General features: G+C 42.3%; 1 protein-coding gene across 1 annotated transcript in view; it reads left to right on the top strand.

The window, feature by feature from the left end:
* Positions 1-5,881: 5,881 nt before the first annotated feature.
* T265_08092 (hypothetical protein) overlaps positions 5,882-19,983 on the top strand; it is a gene marked incomplete at both ends in the record, with an annotated part of 16,531 nt that continues 2,429 nt past the window's right edge. Inside the window, 4 exons of the mRNA XM_009173791.1 lie at positions 5,882-6,324; positions 10,762-11,089; positions 13,572-13,846; positions 18,128-18,548. Of these exons, the coding sequence (XP_009172055.1) occupies positions 5,882-6,324; positions 10,762-11,089; positions 13,572-13,846; positions 18,128-18,548 (1,467 nt within the window). The remainder of the gene's footprint in view (positions 6,325-10,761; positions 11,090-13,571; positions 13,847-18,127; positions 18,549-19,983) is intronic.

Genomic DNA, 19,983 nt, shown 5'->3' with positions numbered 1-19,983 from the left:
CCGTTTTATACGTTAGCACCAAGTCACTCACCCAGAGAACCTCAATACCCGACTCCGCTCCAACAGCGACACCAGCTGGTATATCCGGTTTCACTGTACACCATGGTTATGAGATTACAGCTACCATTTGTCTGTGTTGCTAGTTCGTCCAACTCATCATCCTCGCTTACGTTTTTCGCGAACCTGATCACAAGCTCAACTATCTGAGGCCATAAAGCCTCAGCAATAGTTTTCAGTTTTATCCCGAACTGACCGGCTTGATAGCTATAACACTACCGTTTCACCAGGTTAGTTGTTCTGGTTCGCCGTTTTACGCAATTTGCATATTTCTTATTATGCACCAAGGGTTGCACTAGTTTTGCCTCACCCTGTTGTGCTTTTGCCTGTCGTCTTCGAACTTTGGCGATCTGATCTCGCTTCATTTTGATGTGTCCTCAGGAAGGTAGCAAACCCTAGAAAAATATTTCTCTCCACATCCATGTCCGCCATATTTAGATCATACCGGTTTAGGCATGACCGCGTCTGGGTCGGATAATACCCTTCCCACTCAATTCTCAGGACCGAGAAATTCCAAAACTCATGCGTTTGTTCTGACTGTACCATTATGAGCGCATCTGACGTTGTCACCCACCAGCTGAGAATATACATTAGTATCCTTCTGGCGGGTACACTGAAGGCACAGAAGAAGGTGTAGTGGGAGTATATCCGAGAACGGAGGAGGATGAGGAGTAAAGACTTTTCTCATATTATGCTCTCGAGACTAGGGTGTAATCGCGGTGGCAGACCAAAAGGAAGTTAAGAGGAGGGTGTGCAGTGATCGGACTGTTTTAAGTGAAATAACGAGCACAAAAATGGAGATGAAATTAACGTAGACGGATTTTCTGGAGAATCGAACGTTGTGGGCTAAGCAGAAGTGATGTTACAGAAAAGAATCTAAGCGGAAGGACTTCTGAAAGGCGGGCGAATGCAACGGGCAGGAAATTTTATATTTAAAAATTGCGCTGCCTCGACAAGCGGGATAGAGCATTAGTGTAACTGACCCAGCGACAAGCGTGGTTTCGGTACAGGAACTGGACCAGTAGTGAGACTATAAATTATTTTTTCGTCGCAGATTTAGCATATGTATTTTGGAGGGTGTTATGTACGCCTGACTTGATCTGCTTTAGGAGGATACTATGGATTTAATAGGGAATTAGTAGGTCTTGTGGCCGACTGCTGTCTTCTAGTAATTTCAGCGTCATATATATATATATATATATATATGAGACGAACGCCAAGCAAAAGTAAGTTGATTCAGAAAAAACGAGGTACGCGCAGGCATTGACATTGACCAAGCGTCTGCCCAGCACACAAAAGTTTGTGCCACAATTAGAGAGAAAATTGTCGTCGAGAATAAAAACGGAAAGACTGACAGAAACTAGGGGGCTGTATCTACCTGATGAGCCCCAAGGTAAGCGAACCCGATCGTGGGCTGTCAGAGTTTTTAGAAGCTTTGTGAGTACCATCCTTTATGAAAATATACTGCGGTACCTGGAATATCGTACCAGCTGAAATATGGGAGGTCATTTTTGCAGCACATTTAGTTAGAGAACATCTTGAAAGAAAAATTAATTTGAGTCCCTCGCGAATATCAAATAGATCTGCGAATGACTGTATTTGTCAAAATGAGTCCACTTTGGGTTCAAGTAGAACATGAAGCTGACGGAAATTTGGGGATTGTGCCTACTTGATGACCCAAAGAAAGGGCGAAACCGTTCGTGGGTTGTCAAAGAGTTTTCAGTGACTTTGTGAGTAGTTTCCCTTATGAAAATAATCGACTTCTCATTTCCAAGTCCTCGGACCAACTGGTGCAAACTACCAAATATTTGTTATCATCGTAGTAATCATCAATATCAGGGATAGCAACGTCGCTACTAAAACTGATACTTCACTGCCATGCGACCACATATTACGTTGAATTTTACCTAAATCCTTAAAGTGGAAAGTGTGGTTCAGGAAGGGACCTGGTGCTAACATGAATAATAAGTGGTCTGTATAGAAGGATGGAAAATGATGCCTCTAGCATTAAGTAAGCTAGCTTAAAGTAACTCCTAATTTCTGTTTTACTTTGGGCTGGTATAAAAACCTACACACGCAATCGCAAGCTCGCAATACGAAAAAAAGGGACTCTTTGGTTTCATCCGATCCGAAAAACCTCAAATTAGTGAAGTAGATAGGATAGCATATTTATTTAACCACTGCATGAAAGTCAAGTGAAGCCTGTTCTGGACGGTTCGGATCAAACACAGATTTTTTATGAATACCTAATCGTTCCAGTTTCTCAGTTGTGAAATATCTTCTGTCAGAAGCGACCACGATGAAAACAAAGAAATAAAAACATTGAAGCTGAAATGACAGACTCCTCGCCTAATTACGGGAGGTTTAGTAAGAACGCCTTGGTTCAGTCTTTATCTCCAACTCAATCATCGCTTATGTCTCGAAAGGTCTGACTTGTGACTTTAATTATGCCGTAGCAACGATTCCCAATTACTAATGAAATGTGGAGAGGTCTAAGGAATTCACGTCACAAGAATACCAGGGCTTCGAAGAGCATCACTATAAAAGGAATCATGAGGAAAACCAGAAGTTTCGCTTTGATTGTGAAGAACAAGAAACCAAAACTCTTTGAAAGACGCCGACGACTGTGAAAACAGAAATCTTGCGAGCAAAATGCTGCAGTTCGTTCCAAAACCCAATCAACATCCTTTTTGGTGCAACATGATAAGAAGTGTGTGAATGTTAATACGTCATGTTCCAGCAAATGAATACCATTTTGACGTCGCCCAGTTGAAGATAAATTTCATTATGCCCAAATCACGTTTTGTCCTCCACTTCCGTTGCGTTATGCATACCGACGACAGCCGGCCAAAAGTTCATGTGACAATCAGAAAATTTGTTGGTTTACGGGTTAGAGAGGCAGGTAAATTTACCAGTGAAAAAAAACCAAGTCTTGAAATCGTGGAACGAAGTTTGTGTGGACAAAAATCCAACTAGACGAATAGTTCGTTGGGCCTGAAAGTGTTTTGCTACCGGTCTCGTTGATGTCACTGCTGCATTTTTGTGTGCTGTAGCGAAGTGGTTCGTCAGTGTGTGTATGTCTTGAGTGACAGCAAGCTTGAGCTGCTGGCAATCCTATCTGCATCCAAAATAAGTTTCACCCGTTGAGAGTAAAATGATCATGCGATCATTGAATTCGCCTCCGAAAGCCGCGATTTTGTGAACACATTTTGAAACGTGACTCAACTTCACTTGATTTTCACCCCCAATTAGTTCAGTCAAATAAAGGTGACCATGTAAAAATCAAAGAAATCTCTCTCTCTCAGGGCTACCAATTCATCAAAACCGTGAATCGGCTCAAGCAGTTCAACGAACGAGCACCAGTTCCTGTAACATTTCTGTCAATAGGCGATGAGCGATTTTGGTAGAGCGCGTTTATTGATGGTTATAAGAGGTAATGGCGTCAGATGCGGTACTAATTTATAAACGGGGACTTGGTTATATAATTGTCAGATATCTCGTCGGGCCGTTCTCACAATCATAAGCCGCATGGCATCAACGGGACGGGTCTCGTTTACATCTTAATTGACTTGAATGTTTCACTTTCGCCGACCCTCATTGCAACCACAGTATTCCTCAAACAAGAATAAATGAGCAGTAATCTACTGAAAACAGTGTAGCGGTTGTTGGCTTGTCTAACCTCAACTATATTGTTAATCGAACCATGTGTGAGTTTCAGTAAGATTCTCATTATCTCACTCATCCAGTTAAATTAAGGTCACGAAGACGCTATTCACGGTAGTCATACTGAAGAGCGTTGGTCAACTAAAGAAGCGACTGAATGTTTTTTCATAGGGCGAAACTGCAATTCTATCGTCTGAACAACTGATGGAGATCCTTTTGCAGCCTTATGAATAGGCATGTTGTGACAAGACGATCTGGCTTGTTTAGGAATGTAAATGCGTTATGTTGATTCACTGGCTTCTTGCAAAACTCAGTAGACGAGGATTTACGAGGCTCTTCTCAAAAGTCATCACTTCTGTAGAATACTAACACAGATCGATTTATAGAAGGTAGTTTTTATAACAGAATAGTCTAGCCCAGCGCATTCTCCTATTTTTAAAAATGTTTGACTTGTAGTGTACGTTGAATGAACTCCGTTTTCGTCAGTTGCTGTATCGGTGCTTCACAGGTTTTGTCAACAAAGCAGTCATCAATGTTTAGTTACCCAACTTTAGTAGTCTGTCTTTGTGGTAAATGCTTCTAGTGTATTTTCACTGAATCTCCTGGAATTAACTCGTAGGTCTTACCAACCGAGCAAAAGATAGAATATAAGTTGAACGACATGCAGCACCAATAAATATCTCAAGCCTTGTGTGCTGTACTTTAACATGTGACGGTTCACCCACAGGATATGGCCGAGTTCAAAGAAACGAATAAACATCGACAAAATTATTGTTTAGACACTGCTTTGCTTTAGCACTTAAAATCAGCTGTTTCTCATGTAATTTTTATCTAATTCACTTTGGCGGGTAAGCCTTTGAAGCGATTAGAATAACATCAGGAGAGTACAGAAATAACCAGATGGTGAGGTCAGCAGACACGGGTAAGTCGCTGACAGCCTTCGGCTCATTCGTATACAACAAAACTATTTACAACTGGAGATAATCATCTGTACGGGAAAGCGACTTCAGCTTGTCTTGTGAAGGTATCTCATGAAAAATCACTGTTCACTTATGGCCCTAAGGAGCAGCAGACCACTGTGAGCGGTCGATGTTCTCCGTTCTGAAAAGGTGATCGTAGGGGATTAGCCTTTAGGCTGATTTTATCTAAAACAAGTATCCTTCCCTTAAACCTCCAAAGGATGTTTTCTGTATGAATCCGTTTCAACTGCAAGTCGCTCACAGTGAACAAATGACCGTGCTTCTCGTTAAAGTAGACGCCGAGTTTCACTCCGACTTTTGTTGGCCCGAAGAAAATACTCTGTAGTTTCGACTTCCCCTCATCTTAAGACCCTTCTTACTAGGTCATACTCGTTCCACGAATTCCATCATAACGAGATTTCCATTCATAGCATACGCTTATGTAACACTTTCTGTGACAAACACGGTTTGTACAAACGGTTGAATGAACTATTCGTTTGTACTCGAAGTAAGCCATTGGGTACAACGTTCAGAAAAGGCTGCGCTTCTTGGACAAGTACAGTGTTCCAGAACAGATCACACTACAAATAGCTCAGGGTTTATCAGAGTATTTTGCGCTGTACTTCCAGAAGTAGTTGGCAAAGGAGAGGTTCTGACAATGTGAGAAAAGAGAAAGGCGGAATTCTGAACCAATAAACCGTAACCCTGTCATGCTCCTCCCTATTTTGTCAAAAGTTCTCGCAATAATAGTGATGAATAACTGAATTACTGAATTTTATTAGCGCCCATCTCGCCTAACGAATTCGGTGTTACGGGTGTCGCATAATATGCTGTCTAACTAGAACTTTGAATGACATTTGACCGAATTCAACATGATTTACCTCAATGAAAAAAGAGCGAAATCTTGGTGTTCGTAAGGCTTTGTTACCCTGAATGTCTAGTTAATTGTCGGAAAAAACACGCACCTGGAACCATAGATCTGGATTCATAGAACGTAAAAATAAGTGATATGAACAGACAAAGTAATTTGACGGTGAAAAACACGATATGCTTAGTGCAATCAAGTATGCAACCGTTGCACTGTTTAACACGTGTATTTGTCAGGATCGTACCCACTGCTTTCTACAACGACTGACTGACCAAATTTATCGATTGGAATTTCAAATGGCGTCTTCTCAGTTCGCACATGCGATCAAGTAGAAATGCTTTTAAGTACGGCTTTTAAATGGGCTGTGCTATGGAGTTTTTTGCTTACATCTTCAGGCTACGTATATTTCATAGAGCAGGAAGCTTACGATATCCATCAATTTTGGGCATGCCGCGGCGTTCCTGCGCTCAAAGCACAACGGGTATTTCTTCCCGAAGAAGCAACGGAAGTATACTATAGCACGTTGATGAGTGGGCGGTTTCCGGAAGACAAATATCTGGACCCAGAAGTGCCACCGGCCAGCATACTCACTAGTGAAGCTTACTTGGAGGTCCTCGAAATTGTTCTGAGCAAACCGGAAGAGGAATTTGGCAATAGACTCTATATGGCAATGAACTGCCATCTATTCAACAATATGGAGTGGGTACGGGACGTGTTTAACCGTGCATTATCGAGAAATACCGCCACCGTACGGGCAATATTGGATATCATTTATCGGTGAGCATGGATGACATAGGTGTGCGCTGACTGTTCGTTAATTTTGAGTCTATTTGAACCCAGGAGCTTTAACAGTCACTCCGTTGCTGTTCATATATACCTTGGTTAGATAGAGATATGATAGGTTCATTGTACCAAGCGGATAGTGATTTAGGCAGATTCATACAGAAAGGTGCTTCTACTGCATGATTTTGTACACCAGTCCCTTCGAAAGTTTGTTGGTTCCACGTAAAATGCAACTGTTTGTGAAGTACTTTTGGAAAATAATGGTCTATTCATTGTGATATATTTTCCAAGCTGGCATCAACCCTGTTTGCTGGCTTTGCTTCACGGCAGATTCCTCTTAAAGCAGAATGAATTGGCCTCAGGGTTGTCCGGAATGGTTGCGGTTCACTGGTAGCCGTCGCTGCTAGGTTCCGAACAAGCTGTTTGGTTTTGCCTCAGTGTTTGGCTACTTAGACGACCTAGACAGCCGAAGATTTTACAAAGTGTTGGAAGCCAGGCTTATAATCCTATTCCGATCTGAGAATGTAGTTTCCATGGAGCTGTGACAATAAACTTTGACAAAAATCCGCTTGGTTATCCGATAAGGAATGTCTACATTGCTATACATCACACTGCTTGTAATAATAGGTTATTGAATAACCGAAAGCAGTTCATATTCTATTGTCAAACGACACATTGAGGGGGCACGGAATTTTTATGCCAAATAAGCCGCACAATGTTCACTTATAACTATAAAGGCCGCGTAACAGACTAGAGTCCAACTGCAAGTTGAATTGTACCGTGTACCTCAAACAAAAGAGGTATATCATATCTCACTAAGTGCATCGACGCTAATTGGCAGATATGTAGTTGAGCTCGCCATAAGCAGAGTGTCTACCTGGTACTGAAGGGCTTATAGGAGTTGTTTATACATATAGTGACTCTGGAGCTGAGCGCTTTTGTCTCAGTGGATTTTTGTGACATGAAGAACTATTTTGGAGTTTGAGAACGGTAGAGGTACATTGGTTTCTTCGGGTGACCTCATTCATAAAAGGGACCACTGTTTGGGAAAGATCCCTCTTGATTGTATTGTAAAAGCTGCTTTCGACACCCCTAAGAAAGAGTAACTTCTGACAGGTCAGTTTAGATCAGAGACGATAAATGTATACTACTAATACCATTTTGGCGGCACCTGTTACCTTTGGCCGAACTGAGAGACTAATTGCAAAGGGATATTTAATCAAAAAATGAGTGTATCAGCATCTTAGAGAGTCCAGAATGCACAAAACCCTAAAGGAACCCCAACGCTCCCCAGAATGGACTGAATTCGAATCTTCATAAATTGTCAAACTTAGCTTATGAATTACAAGTCGATAAAGTCCCCGATAGGAATTTCTTTTTGTCTTCTGAGAAGCATGGTGAAACTATCTGGCAATCACACATAAGTAAACGTTTCAGACCATCAATATTTTTATCTAATTATCTGAAGCTAACTCAAATATGCCATGACGGTGTAAAAAAAACCTATATATGCAGTGATATTCAGAAATACCAGTGGACACGACTTGCTTCGGTTCATGGAATTGAGCACGTTCCAAGGGGCACGTTGTTCGGTAAGGCTTGATCCAATATACACTGCAACATGGAGATTAACGCTGACAATGAACTAGATAAGCACTGTTGAGTGAGTTAACTAACTTTTCGACCATTCAACGAATCTGACAATATAACGAAGTTTATGTATACAATGTTCCCATCCGAAAAAGCCAACCTCCAGACCTGGTCAAAGTTGTCGTCTTGGAAGAATGACAGATGAACGGTCCTCAAATCAGGTGGATAGGGTCAGATTATCACGCAAGGTATGTTTATATAAAAACTTGGACAACTCGACTGGATTGATAGCCCCACTAGAGAATGATCACTGACAGGTTAAGATCACAGTATTTTGAGGTCCTCTTACTATTGCCCAGATAAGCACAAATTAAATGCCTTCACACCAGCAGTACGATATCACTCATGATGTGTTATGCGCAACGCACAACCACTGCTTTTTATGGACATGTCAGTTGACGACGGTATCAGAACTAGGCACCAGAGGTGATCGGTGGAAGTCCGGATGGTCTCTTTAAAGTCTTGTGTTATGCGCAACGCACAACCACTGCTTTGTATGGACATGTCAGTTGACGACGGTATGAGAATTAGGCACCAGAGTTGATCGGTGGAAGTCCAGATGGTCTTTTTAAAGTCTCATCTCACTACAAATGGATGGATACCCACTGAAACGCTGAATAGTGCTTCCTTGACAGAATTATCCCTTAGAAGGAGTTGTAGGGTCAGAGTTTTTAAAAATCTATCGGTTCATTTTCCTGTTTAGTTCTCAGAATCAGGAAAAACTATCTTTATATCAGGCAGTATCTATCCAGGAGGAACAGACTAGGAGGACAAACGTATTTTGAAAGCTATTTGCGAATGCAATGCTGGGAACCGAATGCTTACCAACTGGTCAATTTTTGGACTATTTTTTAAAGCAAATGTGAAGAGCGGAATTCCTAAATTCTTTTCGCTCTTATTCTGTGCTGAATTTGCATCCTTTTACTCACAGAACCCCATGGTATTTGGATTTCACAGACCGACTGCAGATAGTCATCAGAACCTCATTAGCTGTCCGATACCGCTAATTCGCTTATTTGCTGTGCTACAATCACAGAACATTGGGACATTCTGACCATAAGTGATTTCTTTCATGAGGGTATCACGTCTGTAAAAATGCCAGTTTCTCTGTCTCTCTTTTGTTGCCGGCATATGTCCGTTGGTACATTGAGGTACATGATCATCATCATCATCATCATCATCATCATCATCATCATCATCATCATCATCATCATCATCGACAGTATGACATCAGTGTTCAACACTAATGCTTCGCTGCCATACAACTTCTATTCATTTTGAAAGCCATATTGTAAAGAAAAGAAAGTGGACGGGGATGAGACTTGTTGCTAGCTTGCCACAATCATTCCGAGACGTTTACACCTCCAGAAAATCATCCAGACAATCTATATACAAACTGACAGAAAGATCACCACTGACATCGGTTAGCAATCATATCTTGAAGCGTCTCCAACCAGGCGCAGTGGGGATTACGCATTCCCTATGCTTGGAGCTGAGTAGCACCGACAGCATCCAAACGTTTCGTGATCTCTTTCATACCCCCCTACCAGGTCAAGGGTGATCACCTCTCTGCGCTCCGCCACTCTGAATTGGGTACGGGAAACAGCACTCTCTCCGGCAAATGATGGTTCTGCATGCAAAGTACACGGCATAACCAATGCAGGTTATGGTGCTGGTGATAGGACAATCAACCCAAGATTGCTGGTGTCTCTATAGCACAGCAAGAGTGAGCTGCGAGTAATGGTAAGCAGCGAGTGAACACCAGCAAATGATGCTCAAGCATGTACTTGTCAGTGAATCCGAATAGATAGAGCAGCAGATTAAATTTACCAGGTTGAGGTGATTGGTTGTGCTACGTATGCCCAACCACCATCGCCTGAAGAAAGCATTTAAGCAGCAGTATCCGTTAACGGTGTATTGCTGTTAATGATGAGAATGACCATAAGCAAAAACGGAAGGCATCGAATATGAGACAGTTTGAGCCATGTGTACCTATTTGTTTAGCCGTATTTCTGGATGTTTACCATTCTGCAAGTCCCTAACAAGCACCTTGTGGCTGCGCTGAAAGTACACTCTCGAAATTGCTGTACTCACACTTGATTTGAAATCCCCCCGACTCACCAAGTCAACAACACCAAGTGGTTGATAAGATGGGTTCGTTGAAAAATTTGATATCATCTCTCGCTATCGTCAACAGTGCAAAGCAGCAAAACAAGTATTGGACTGATTTCAGTCTCATGAAAATATTGGACTCGCTGACCTGTAGTTCCAGTCTATACCCGATTGAGACCTTGTGGAGCATAACAGCACAATAAACGCACAAAGATGTGGGCGTCTCTGACTTGCTGGTGCTTTGGAAAAGCAACCAGGAAACATATCCTAGAGGTTTATCAAAGTTTCGTGGAGAGACAGTCAGAACGCATACTCTGACTCTCCCGACAAGATGGTAACATGAGATTGTTCTGCAATCTATTTTCAACCGCTTTATACTTATTAATGTTTTTAAAATGGCGTTCAAAGATGTGCGGTAGTAATTTCTGAATTCGTTTTCCGCTGGAGTCTGTCACTCGCTGACCACACGCATCCAGTTTTATTCCCATGGAATCGAGCTATGCTAAAGAATCTTGACAGTCCAGTGATTTTGTCGCTTAGTGCGTTTTCCTCGAATTCTCTGCGGTGCTCAAGTTCACTTTAAGGGTAATTCAGATGAAATTTTTCGACTGCCCCCTTATCCATAGTTAAATGTAACCCAGTTGTTTATTTTCCTCATTTGACTCACAGTATCGGCTTGTGTCTACGGGGCATCGATACTCATCTGAATTGTCCGGACGTGTGTCGCAATAAACAAGGCGACTATTGTGCGAAATCCCCTCATTCAATCGGGACATGCAGCTCCTACCTGGACGACAGTATACTCAGTGTATTGCCCGAACTGACGAGCAATGTGTCCGCAAATACACCGTCAATTACTACTTTCCATCGACAGGTTCCGATCCAACGGAGGCTGCCACTCGACTTCTTCTTCCGACTCAACCGTACAAAAGAAGTAATTGAGATACAAAAACAGATCGCTCGAACGGCTTATTGCCCTTGCCGGATGTACTATCGGGTATGTGGACTCCGAAAACTAAAGAAATCTTAAAGAAAAATCAATTTAGTGCAGTTCGTTGGACAAATCAATCTCAATAAAAGTCTCAGTGTTTTAGTAAATTCGCGGAGGCGGCTTTACGAAACAACTGGTAAGGAAGTCGGACGGTGCATCAGATCAACAAACATTGTCCCGGTGGATTCTCAGAATTTGTCTGCAATATATATTTCACAGAAGGACGATTATAACAGACGACCAAACGGTAAACTCACCCTTTCATACCTTTGGCTTCAAATCATGGAAAATGATGAGTAGGGTCCGTAGGACAAATGAGATTCAGCGCTGCGTTTTTGAGTGAGATGTACCAGAAGACGAAGTGGATCTACATCGTGCAGCGGATCTAAAGGGTATTTCCAAAATATATCAATGCCAAACGCTGCTTAGACTCTCAGCACATGATGGTTGAAGTACAACCCGATGAGGAAATGTGGTACATTCAATAAGATTCAGATTTGAGGGAATTTTTACCATCATCTATTATGGTGACTACCTGAAGAATGATCATGTTCAATTTTGTCCTCATCGGCTGATACGTAACCCGTTAGCCATGCATCTGCATTGCCAGTGAGGCTCCACAGTCGAACGCACAAATCCGGGTTCCCATTTGGATGGTGACTACCTGAAGAATGATCATGTTCTATTTTGTCCTCATTGGCTGATACGTGACCCGTTAGCCATGCAGCTGCATTGCCAGTGGGGTTCCACAGTCGAACGTACAAATCCGGGTTCCCATTTGCTTAATCGAATTTAACTGTTCTGAATAGATCTATTGAATCCTAAATTGGTCGGTTTTCGTTTCGGCAGACCTTCGACTCATTGAATTTCAGTTCAGTGAACGTGAAGCCATTGAGCTTCCGTTCACTGGATCACCAAGTCTTCGACCAATTAAGCACTACAAAGATATCGGTTAAATCAATCCCTTTCAGGGAGGAGTTTTGAGATGAACCCGTAAATCATCACACATTCGTGAGCTTATTGGCTCGCTTTGCGTGAAACACTATACAAGTGATAGGGAAGTTTTGGTGAATGTTACCGGTTGTCTCTGCAGGCCGGATCCAAACCATTCACATCGCTAACTTAAACCTCTTTCTACCAACAAATTGTTCATTTTTGGGGTTGTTGCCTTTTTCCGCATTATTCCATCCTCTTCAGAAACTCGATTGGCTACTATGCAAATTTCTGTTACTGTTCTCGCCACTGTTACAATAATTCTGGAAACATCATTTCGAGCATTCCTGGCACTTTGGCGTTTCCCGAGCTCCAAGAGGCACGGAGGAACCACTGGTGTGCAAATGGCTTCGAGCTGTTATCGATCCGTCCACTGTCACGTGAGCAATCAGCGGAAAAAATCTAAGTGGAGTCATCAACACCACGCACGAACACGATGAAACAAGTATACGAACATAATCGAAACAAACGTGATACTCTGAGTAAAAGTGAAGATCTAATGTCTGATACCTGTCATGGTGATTTCTTTCTTCATTGAACACAGTGGTTAGTTATTTGTACATTGACTTTGTCAAAGTAACAAAAATGAAACGCCGTTCTTTCAAAGCTTCAACAGTTTATGGAAGCAAACCATATGTTTCGGCTGTCTTGTGAGTTGTGCCTACAAAGTACATTATTTTTCACTCAAGAAACTGTTTGCTTACCTGATCTACGGAACAACATCTGTGAGAGGTCATCCACAATCACAGGGCACAAATGCATACTAGTTTGGGCTTCAGCTTAGAAAGCGATTTGTATGTTTTTAGGACGACAGTGGCGCTAGCTACCACTAACCTATCCCATTGTTCAACAACCAGAACATGTTTGTCTAGTCGTAGGATCTTTCAACCGGACAAAACAAACAGAAAATGAAGATCCAATTCATGAGTCGCATCATCACCCTGGACTTTCATTGCATGCTCTAGCGGAAGGGCAGAAAGTTCAATCGTTGTGAAGTAGATGGTAATGGTTTGCTGAAAACTCGTCAGCAACCTTATGAGTAGTGCATTACGAATATACATGTATCCCGATATCTCGAATATCGTAGCGACTGAAACATGAAGCGGCCTGGTGCAGCACATTCAGTTGCCAGGAAACATCACAAACGTGAGACCCAGCTGAGTTCTAGGTGAGTCTTTCGCAAAACCAAATTAGTTTGCAAATGAGTGTATTTCGCTAGATCGTAATAGTTTATTTAGGAGGCTACACTCCCGTTTCTGGACACAATGACCATCCACAACAATATACAGTGATGCTGACAGTGTTAATAACTGAACACTGGTACTGTTGTCCAAATAAAAGAATGTAGCCAGTCAGTCATGCTGAAAAGTAGGGTGTATATATCTTGTACCAAGTAAACATTTACTCGCATGGCTATGCGTTCTAACACAAACTTTACGTCATAATAACTCACGAGGAAGTAACTAATGATCTTGCCTACCTCCCTTATGATCAGTACGACAAATTCTTGGACGGATGCATTGATGTGAGCCAGGATATTGGATGTGGTGGTAGCAACCCATGTGTCAACGGGGGCCGATGTGTAACCAAACTGGTTGAGAACACATTCGGATCAGAATACTTACAGGAAATAGCTACTGTGACATGTGAATGTCCACCGGCTTTCCGAGGGGAGTTCTGCGAACTAGAGACAGACCGCTGTGTAGAAGAGAATGTATGTGGTGAATTCGCCTGTCTCAGAGACCCACACGACATGGATAATGGGTACAGGTGAGTTGTTGGTGGCAATGTACCAATAAAATAATCATGTTTCTGGAATAGAATTTCGAATACAAAACCGTAATACAGCCTCTGTCTCAGTTAGTTTCATAAACACAGATTAATTGTATTAGCACTGATCCATAAGGAACATTCACCTACAGGAAGTATAGCTTATTCTGAATGATCTGTAAACTGAAATGGGGCGCGTTAATATTCATTCATAGCTTTATGAAGGTCTGTGGTTTTGGTGCCAACCGCAATCAGATAAGAAATCATCTTATGCACCGTGAAATGAAACGAGGATTTTTATAGGCTGGTGGCCGCGTAATCCTGTGATTTGAAACTCTGTTTAACCTATGTTGGAGTTACTCAACCAATGGTCAGCGACCGTGACAGACATGACTGTGTCCCGCAGTCTTCACTGCGTGACTGGACAGACAGAACCAACTGATATCAATGGGCGCCCCCAACGGGTGGCTCTCATCCCCCTGTTCTCCATATCTTCTTTGAACAGAGCTGTTACAGTCACTGAACTTCAGTGCATGGAAAACTGACTGACTAACTAACTAAACCCGCCTGCATCATTCATTCGACTAAACTCTGAATACCTGGTCGAATCAGTGGTTACATAATCAAGCTACTGTTCTTGCAGATCTATACATTCCAAGCTCTGAACTTTCGTTCCAACCAGCATTTCTGGGAAGTGTGCAACAAGGGTAGAATTTTAAGACGGTTTCAGCGGGTTTGGTAGTGGAGAGACAATAATCAGCTATTGATGTCCCACAAGCCAAAAATACAAATGGTACCAGTATCGGTTGTGCTCGCATTAACCGAATTCGGATGGATTCTTCCAACAATGAAAATGGAAGCAGCTTAACGTAATATGTCAGTCATTATGTACAAAGGCAAGTTGTCGTTTCAGAGAGGTTTTCATAAACAGTCGATGCACTTATTGCTGACTTTTGATACAAAGCTTCGTCAGGTTAAATGAGTAAGTTACCACTTTGGCCAGGTTTTAAGTCGGACGCCAACGAGTGTGGTCTGTTACTACTAGGTTGCTTAATCAGCACTGATAGTTGATCAAAAGTTTTTACTGAATGGTGTGAATGGTTAACATTTACGGCAGATGCGTTAAAAGCGAATAATCATCAAGTTCAATCAGGTTTTGGGGCCTTGTTTTTTGGTTTAGAGCATTTCAGTGGAATACTTCTCAATGTTGACATCCAAAAGTTCGTTAGTATCTCTCCATGTCTATGTGTGTTAGGAAGCACCAGGTCATTCTGAGTAGGGTTGGGAAGTCTACGATGATTTTATGCTGACTGGGTTTTGTACTTTAGACCAAGATTGTTTCAATGGTGACCGTAAGAAACCACGTATCAACTCGACTGGCCCAGTACCGCTCTCCACACGCTTTTCAGTTCTACGCTCCCTACTCTATACACTTTGGTTGGCTTAGCGATTTCCACCTCCTTGACCACTAGTCGCTGTCGTGTGAGTCTTATTTCCTGTCTTAAATCTTCCACATTTGCCCTAGCTGTACTGCATTCAACATTGCCGAGTATTTAATTATCGCGTGATATTCACCTGGGATTCTTGATGGTCTGTTTATAAACCGCTTTTGTTGATCGGTTATGGTGTGCAACTCTGGTTTGTTGCTTCATGTAAGTCTACGTACAATCATTAGATTTTTCTCCGGTTACATCAACTAGAAAGCGATCCCTCAATTGCAACAAAACTGTACGCAGTATTCTCCCCTCCAGGAATGCTTCTTGAATGTCTGTCCCATTCAGTGCCTTCTAAGGACTTCAGACGTTCCCGTTTTTTATAGGATGACCGCTGTTTCGACCCACTTCTTTTTGAATCTTCGTGTTACGATCGGTACCCTCTTGGTTACTGCATAATCAAACCCACTGGGTATCCGCTTTCTTGAAGTTTCTTTTCTACCTCAATTTGTACTGCTGTTGGATCGACCTTCTGTGTGCACATCACTCGACTAGGACTTGCTGAAATTATCCTGGCGTACACTGCCTTCATGTGATGATGGGTAGTTTATGACTGTGCTAGTGCCAGTTAGTCTCAAGTAAACACTAGTTTCTAGTTTCCCACCACCCATGTGTGTCGTGCAGCCTAGAGAATGCAGTGCAACCACAGTGCAATCCATATTAAACTTTGTGAGGAGGGTTTCCTTTTATAAACTTTATCATGATTGATGACAACAAGCACGTCATCCATGTGCCGCCAGAAAATCTTCGACGGGTGGTCGAATCCGGCTAATGATTTCTGTTCAAGGTGTTATATATACATATTAACCAAATTCGAAGATGTCATGGAATTTACCGCCAGACCTTTATTCGGGAGCACATAACTGAGTCAAAATACACTGACCGAAGTTAAGCATATTTCGGTGCTTCCAACTATGCCATCTGGGGGGAGCAGCGTTCGTCTTACAGCGCTATCAGCCTGTAACAACCATCTTGCCATATCCAGAGCCTCTTTCCTGGGAACATTCGTAAAGATCGAGTAAGCGTCAAAACTAGCTGGAAGTCTGTCCACCTACTATTTTTTTTGGCAAAATCATACGAATTTTGGATGTGTATGGATGACCTGTTGGTCGGTGGTTTTGGGCTACCTGAAAAAAATTTAGCATGCTTATGTGGTACAATGCACTACTGGTCTAATAGGTACCCCTGCATTGTGAACTTTGAGTAGCCCATAAATTTGTGGTTAGTTTGCACTTTTACAGCACTACGCATGCAACTTGCCTTGTCCAAGATTACTGATCATCAACCTTACTCTTATTCATTTTTCGGGTGTAATGATCCTTCCGCTGATTTGTCGGTAAGGTTGACCTGCACACCCTCATTAATGAAGACCGTGACCCCACTGTAATCCACCTTTGTGGTTGCGATGCTGTTTAAGATATCTAAAGCTCTTTGCCTTGTTGGGGCAATATTTGTAGCCGCTTGTTGTTGAACCTTCTGAACTATATATACCCAACTGTACTCACAGTTTCTATGCTTCTGATGAGGGAAGTTTGTAAAACACGGATAATAGTAGACCCATCGTTCTCACACATGAGTGACCATTTGCAGAGGGTTACACAACATCTAGCTGGTGGGCCTTATCAACAAGTCAGCACTTGTCGAGCTGGCTAGTTTCAGGAGACCACACCAATTGGCCAGCCTGGTTACTTATTCAGTTGACCTGACGAGGCTTTTGTATTAAAAGCGAAATGTTGGCCTGTAATGAACCCATCAGTTATTTATGAAAACTCTCCTGACCAATAGTTTCTCAGTATGATCTAGTCGGTTTACAGTTGTATAAAAATGCTAAGGCAGTGACGAATTTCGCGAAATTATACTTAGACCTTCCTCATAACGCTTCATTCGTTTAGCATAAACCACAAAAAACCCATCTACTTTGTCCGCTGCTCAGGTTAATTTAGCCTCGGCGTAAAATTTCAGTCACGGGATCGATAGTTATCCTAAGCTTAGACCTTTACATGCAATGACTGACTTGCATTCAGAAGTAAAATTTTTACGTGGTAGATTTGTTTACAGACCAATCACAATTTGTCGTACGTAAGTTCAAAGTTTATGGACCTAGTAGAAGTAGAAATGAGTTTAGGTGGAACAATTTACTTACGAGGATGGTGAAAACTCATCGACAGCTTAAGATCGGTTTCACCCATCCTATGGTCTATCAGGATGGCACAGTCTCCGAGTACCCGTCAACGTCATTGGACGCAATTCGTTCGATCAATAATCTCGTTTTAGTGGGAGAATCATTTGAATTCAAACCGAATCTCTCGTTATTGATATTTTGCAACTCGATGTGCTGCACAGTACCTCACTTTTCAGTTAGGATGATGGGATTGACGGAACCTCGAAGACTGCATCTTCATGATGAATTCCTACAATGGCGAAGCCAGTCATGGACTGTCAAAGAGCTACTTGGCAGCCTCGTGAGTAGTGAATTCCGTATAGACAGTGCGCTGTACCATCTCGAATAGCATCACAGATGAAAAATGAGGCATCCGTTGTGTAACACATCCATATCAGAAGCAAGAAGCGCATCTGGGGTTCACATGAGTCCCCCGTTAGAAATAAAGTAGAAACAAACTGTTTGCATATTCCATATATCACACCTCAGATAATTTCTGAATAGGTTTTCAATCCACAACGTAGACTAAGACCAACCTAATTTGTCTGGGCTTAAGAATTCTCTTAACTATGCTACTGTTAAATTTCCCACATAAAGAATAAAATCGCTTTGTCCATCTAAAATAAGGTGTCTCTGTCCTCCAACCCACAAACGAAAAAGTCCAGGAGAGCCTATGTGTGTCCCATTACCAGCTTGTGGAGAAAGATTGGAAACGCTTGACGAAACTGACGAATATGTGTTGTCTAACCCTGCCGCAACACAAAATCCATGTCTGAATAGAGGATACTGTGTTCAGGGAGAGGATCCGACTATGTACACATGCATCTGTCAACCTGGATATATGGGAAAAAACTGTGAAATCGAGCCACCTGAAGCAACCTGGGGCCCATGGACATCATGGTCAGACTGTATTTGGCCCGAGCCGTATGAGATTTGCTATAAACGGCCGTTTCAACAGCAAACACGCCGGTGTCTGAAGTACAAACCGGGACAACGCTGTATTGGCTCTCAACGGAGACAACGACATGCTGGTTGTGATTTAAATTCGGTAAGTAGGAGAGCTGTCAATTGTAAACATTGTACTGTATATGACCGGACAGTATGTGAAATGCTGGAAGTCTTTTCCACCACTGTGAACTCAAGAACCCAAAGTCTAACTAAAGAGGTGAAGCAACCTAACAAACGAACTTAAAATACCCGGATTAATTAGTGAACGCAAAGGCGGGAAACACATCGAGGAGGGAAGAACGCTAACGAGACCAGAAATTTCGATTACATCTCGCAAGAATTAGCATTCCACATAACTCAATAAAACTTGCCGCATAGGGACACCCACCCCCAAATGCAATGCTTTTTTACTTTTTTGTTTACTGACTACGAGTATGTGCCGCGTCCTGTCCAAAAACATCGTCAGGACACTGATGGACTAACTGACATGTACGTCCTGACCGTGGAAATGAGTGAGCATTGTCGACTTACCGCAGGTCATAGTTCCGGTCACTATCTCACAAATAACGGTCCCCTTAATCCATCGAGAATTACTGGTAATTCAGGTGTTTTCCCTCTCGCAGAATGATGCAATTTTTCACATCAGGACGTTCTGTGATATTCAATTCGGATAGACTAAAAGCTGCATTACAAATTAGCCCAATACATCCGCATGGAGTTCTGTGGTTAGCGATTATTCGACTTGATTCCGTTGACACGACGATGATAATTGAAATTCAAGTCTAGCAAAATCGTAGGCTTGCCGCACTGAACTGCTCAATGTGCTAAGGTAATCGAACAAGTTTTTGGTCTGTACTACGATGGTCACGGAAAATCACTTCCAGTGCAAATGCAGGCTTAGTTAGTTGACATCCTCAGAAAACTGAGGCGAATCTGGTAGGCTTAATTTATTCACCGATGGGGTGCGTTGGTGGCCAACCAATCCATTGCTATCAGCATAAAGCACGGTCACAGTTATCGAAATTCCAGCTTTTTTATCCCCTGTGTTTGGAACGAATCAGCCCACCGACACGAAGATGGCAACCGCTGAGTTAACGAGATCCGATCCGTATCGTTTCCTTCCATTCCACGCCGTGCTTTCACCCTGCACTTCGCCAGATCCACGTCCGTATTCATTAGACTTCTGGCCAAAGTGTCCAGATATCAGGAGTCTGCCTGCCAGAGTTCTGTTTCTTAACCATTCGCCGTTGATGCTGCTTGGTCGATGAGTCAGCACGCTTCGGACATTCTTTAATCACTGACAGTGTGAGGAGATATGGATATTTTCTACTGATATTGCATCCTGGGACTTCGTGAGATGTACACAGAGTTTACTGGGGGACAGTAAAATTTAACGTAATACATGCAAAGCTAAGTAAGAAGTGGCGCTCAACACAAACACACAACGCAGCAACCTGTGTTATGGGTTTTCAATGACGAAAAAACAACAGGCTTCTATACGCTATATATATATATGCGTATATATATGCATATAT

The sequence above is a fragment of the Opisthorchis viverrini genome (genome assembly GCF_000715545.1).
Source record: "Opisthorchis viverrini unplaced genomic scaffold opera_v5_199, whole genome shotgun sequence".
In the NCBI taxonomy this organism is placed as follows: Eukaryota; Metazoa; Platyhelminthes; class Trematoda; order Opisthorchiida; family Opisthorchiidae; genus Opisthorchis; species Opisthorchis viverrini.
The sequence above is the reverse complement of the archived record's forward strand: the minus strand, read 5'-3'. Positions and strand labels throughout refer to the sequence as shown.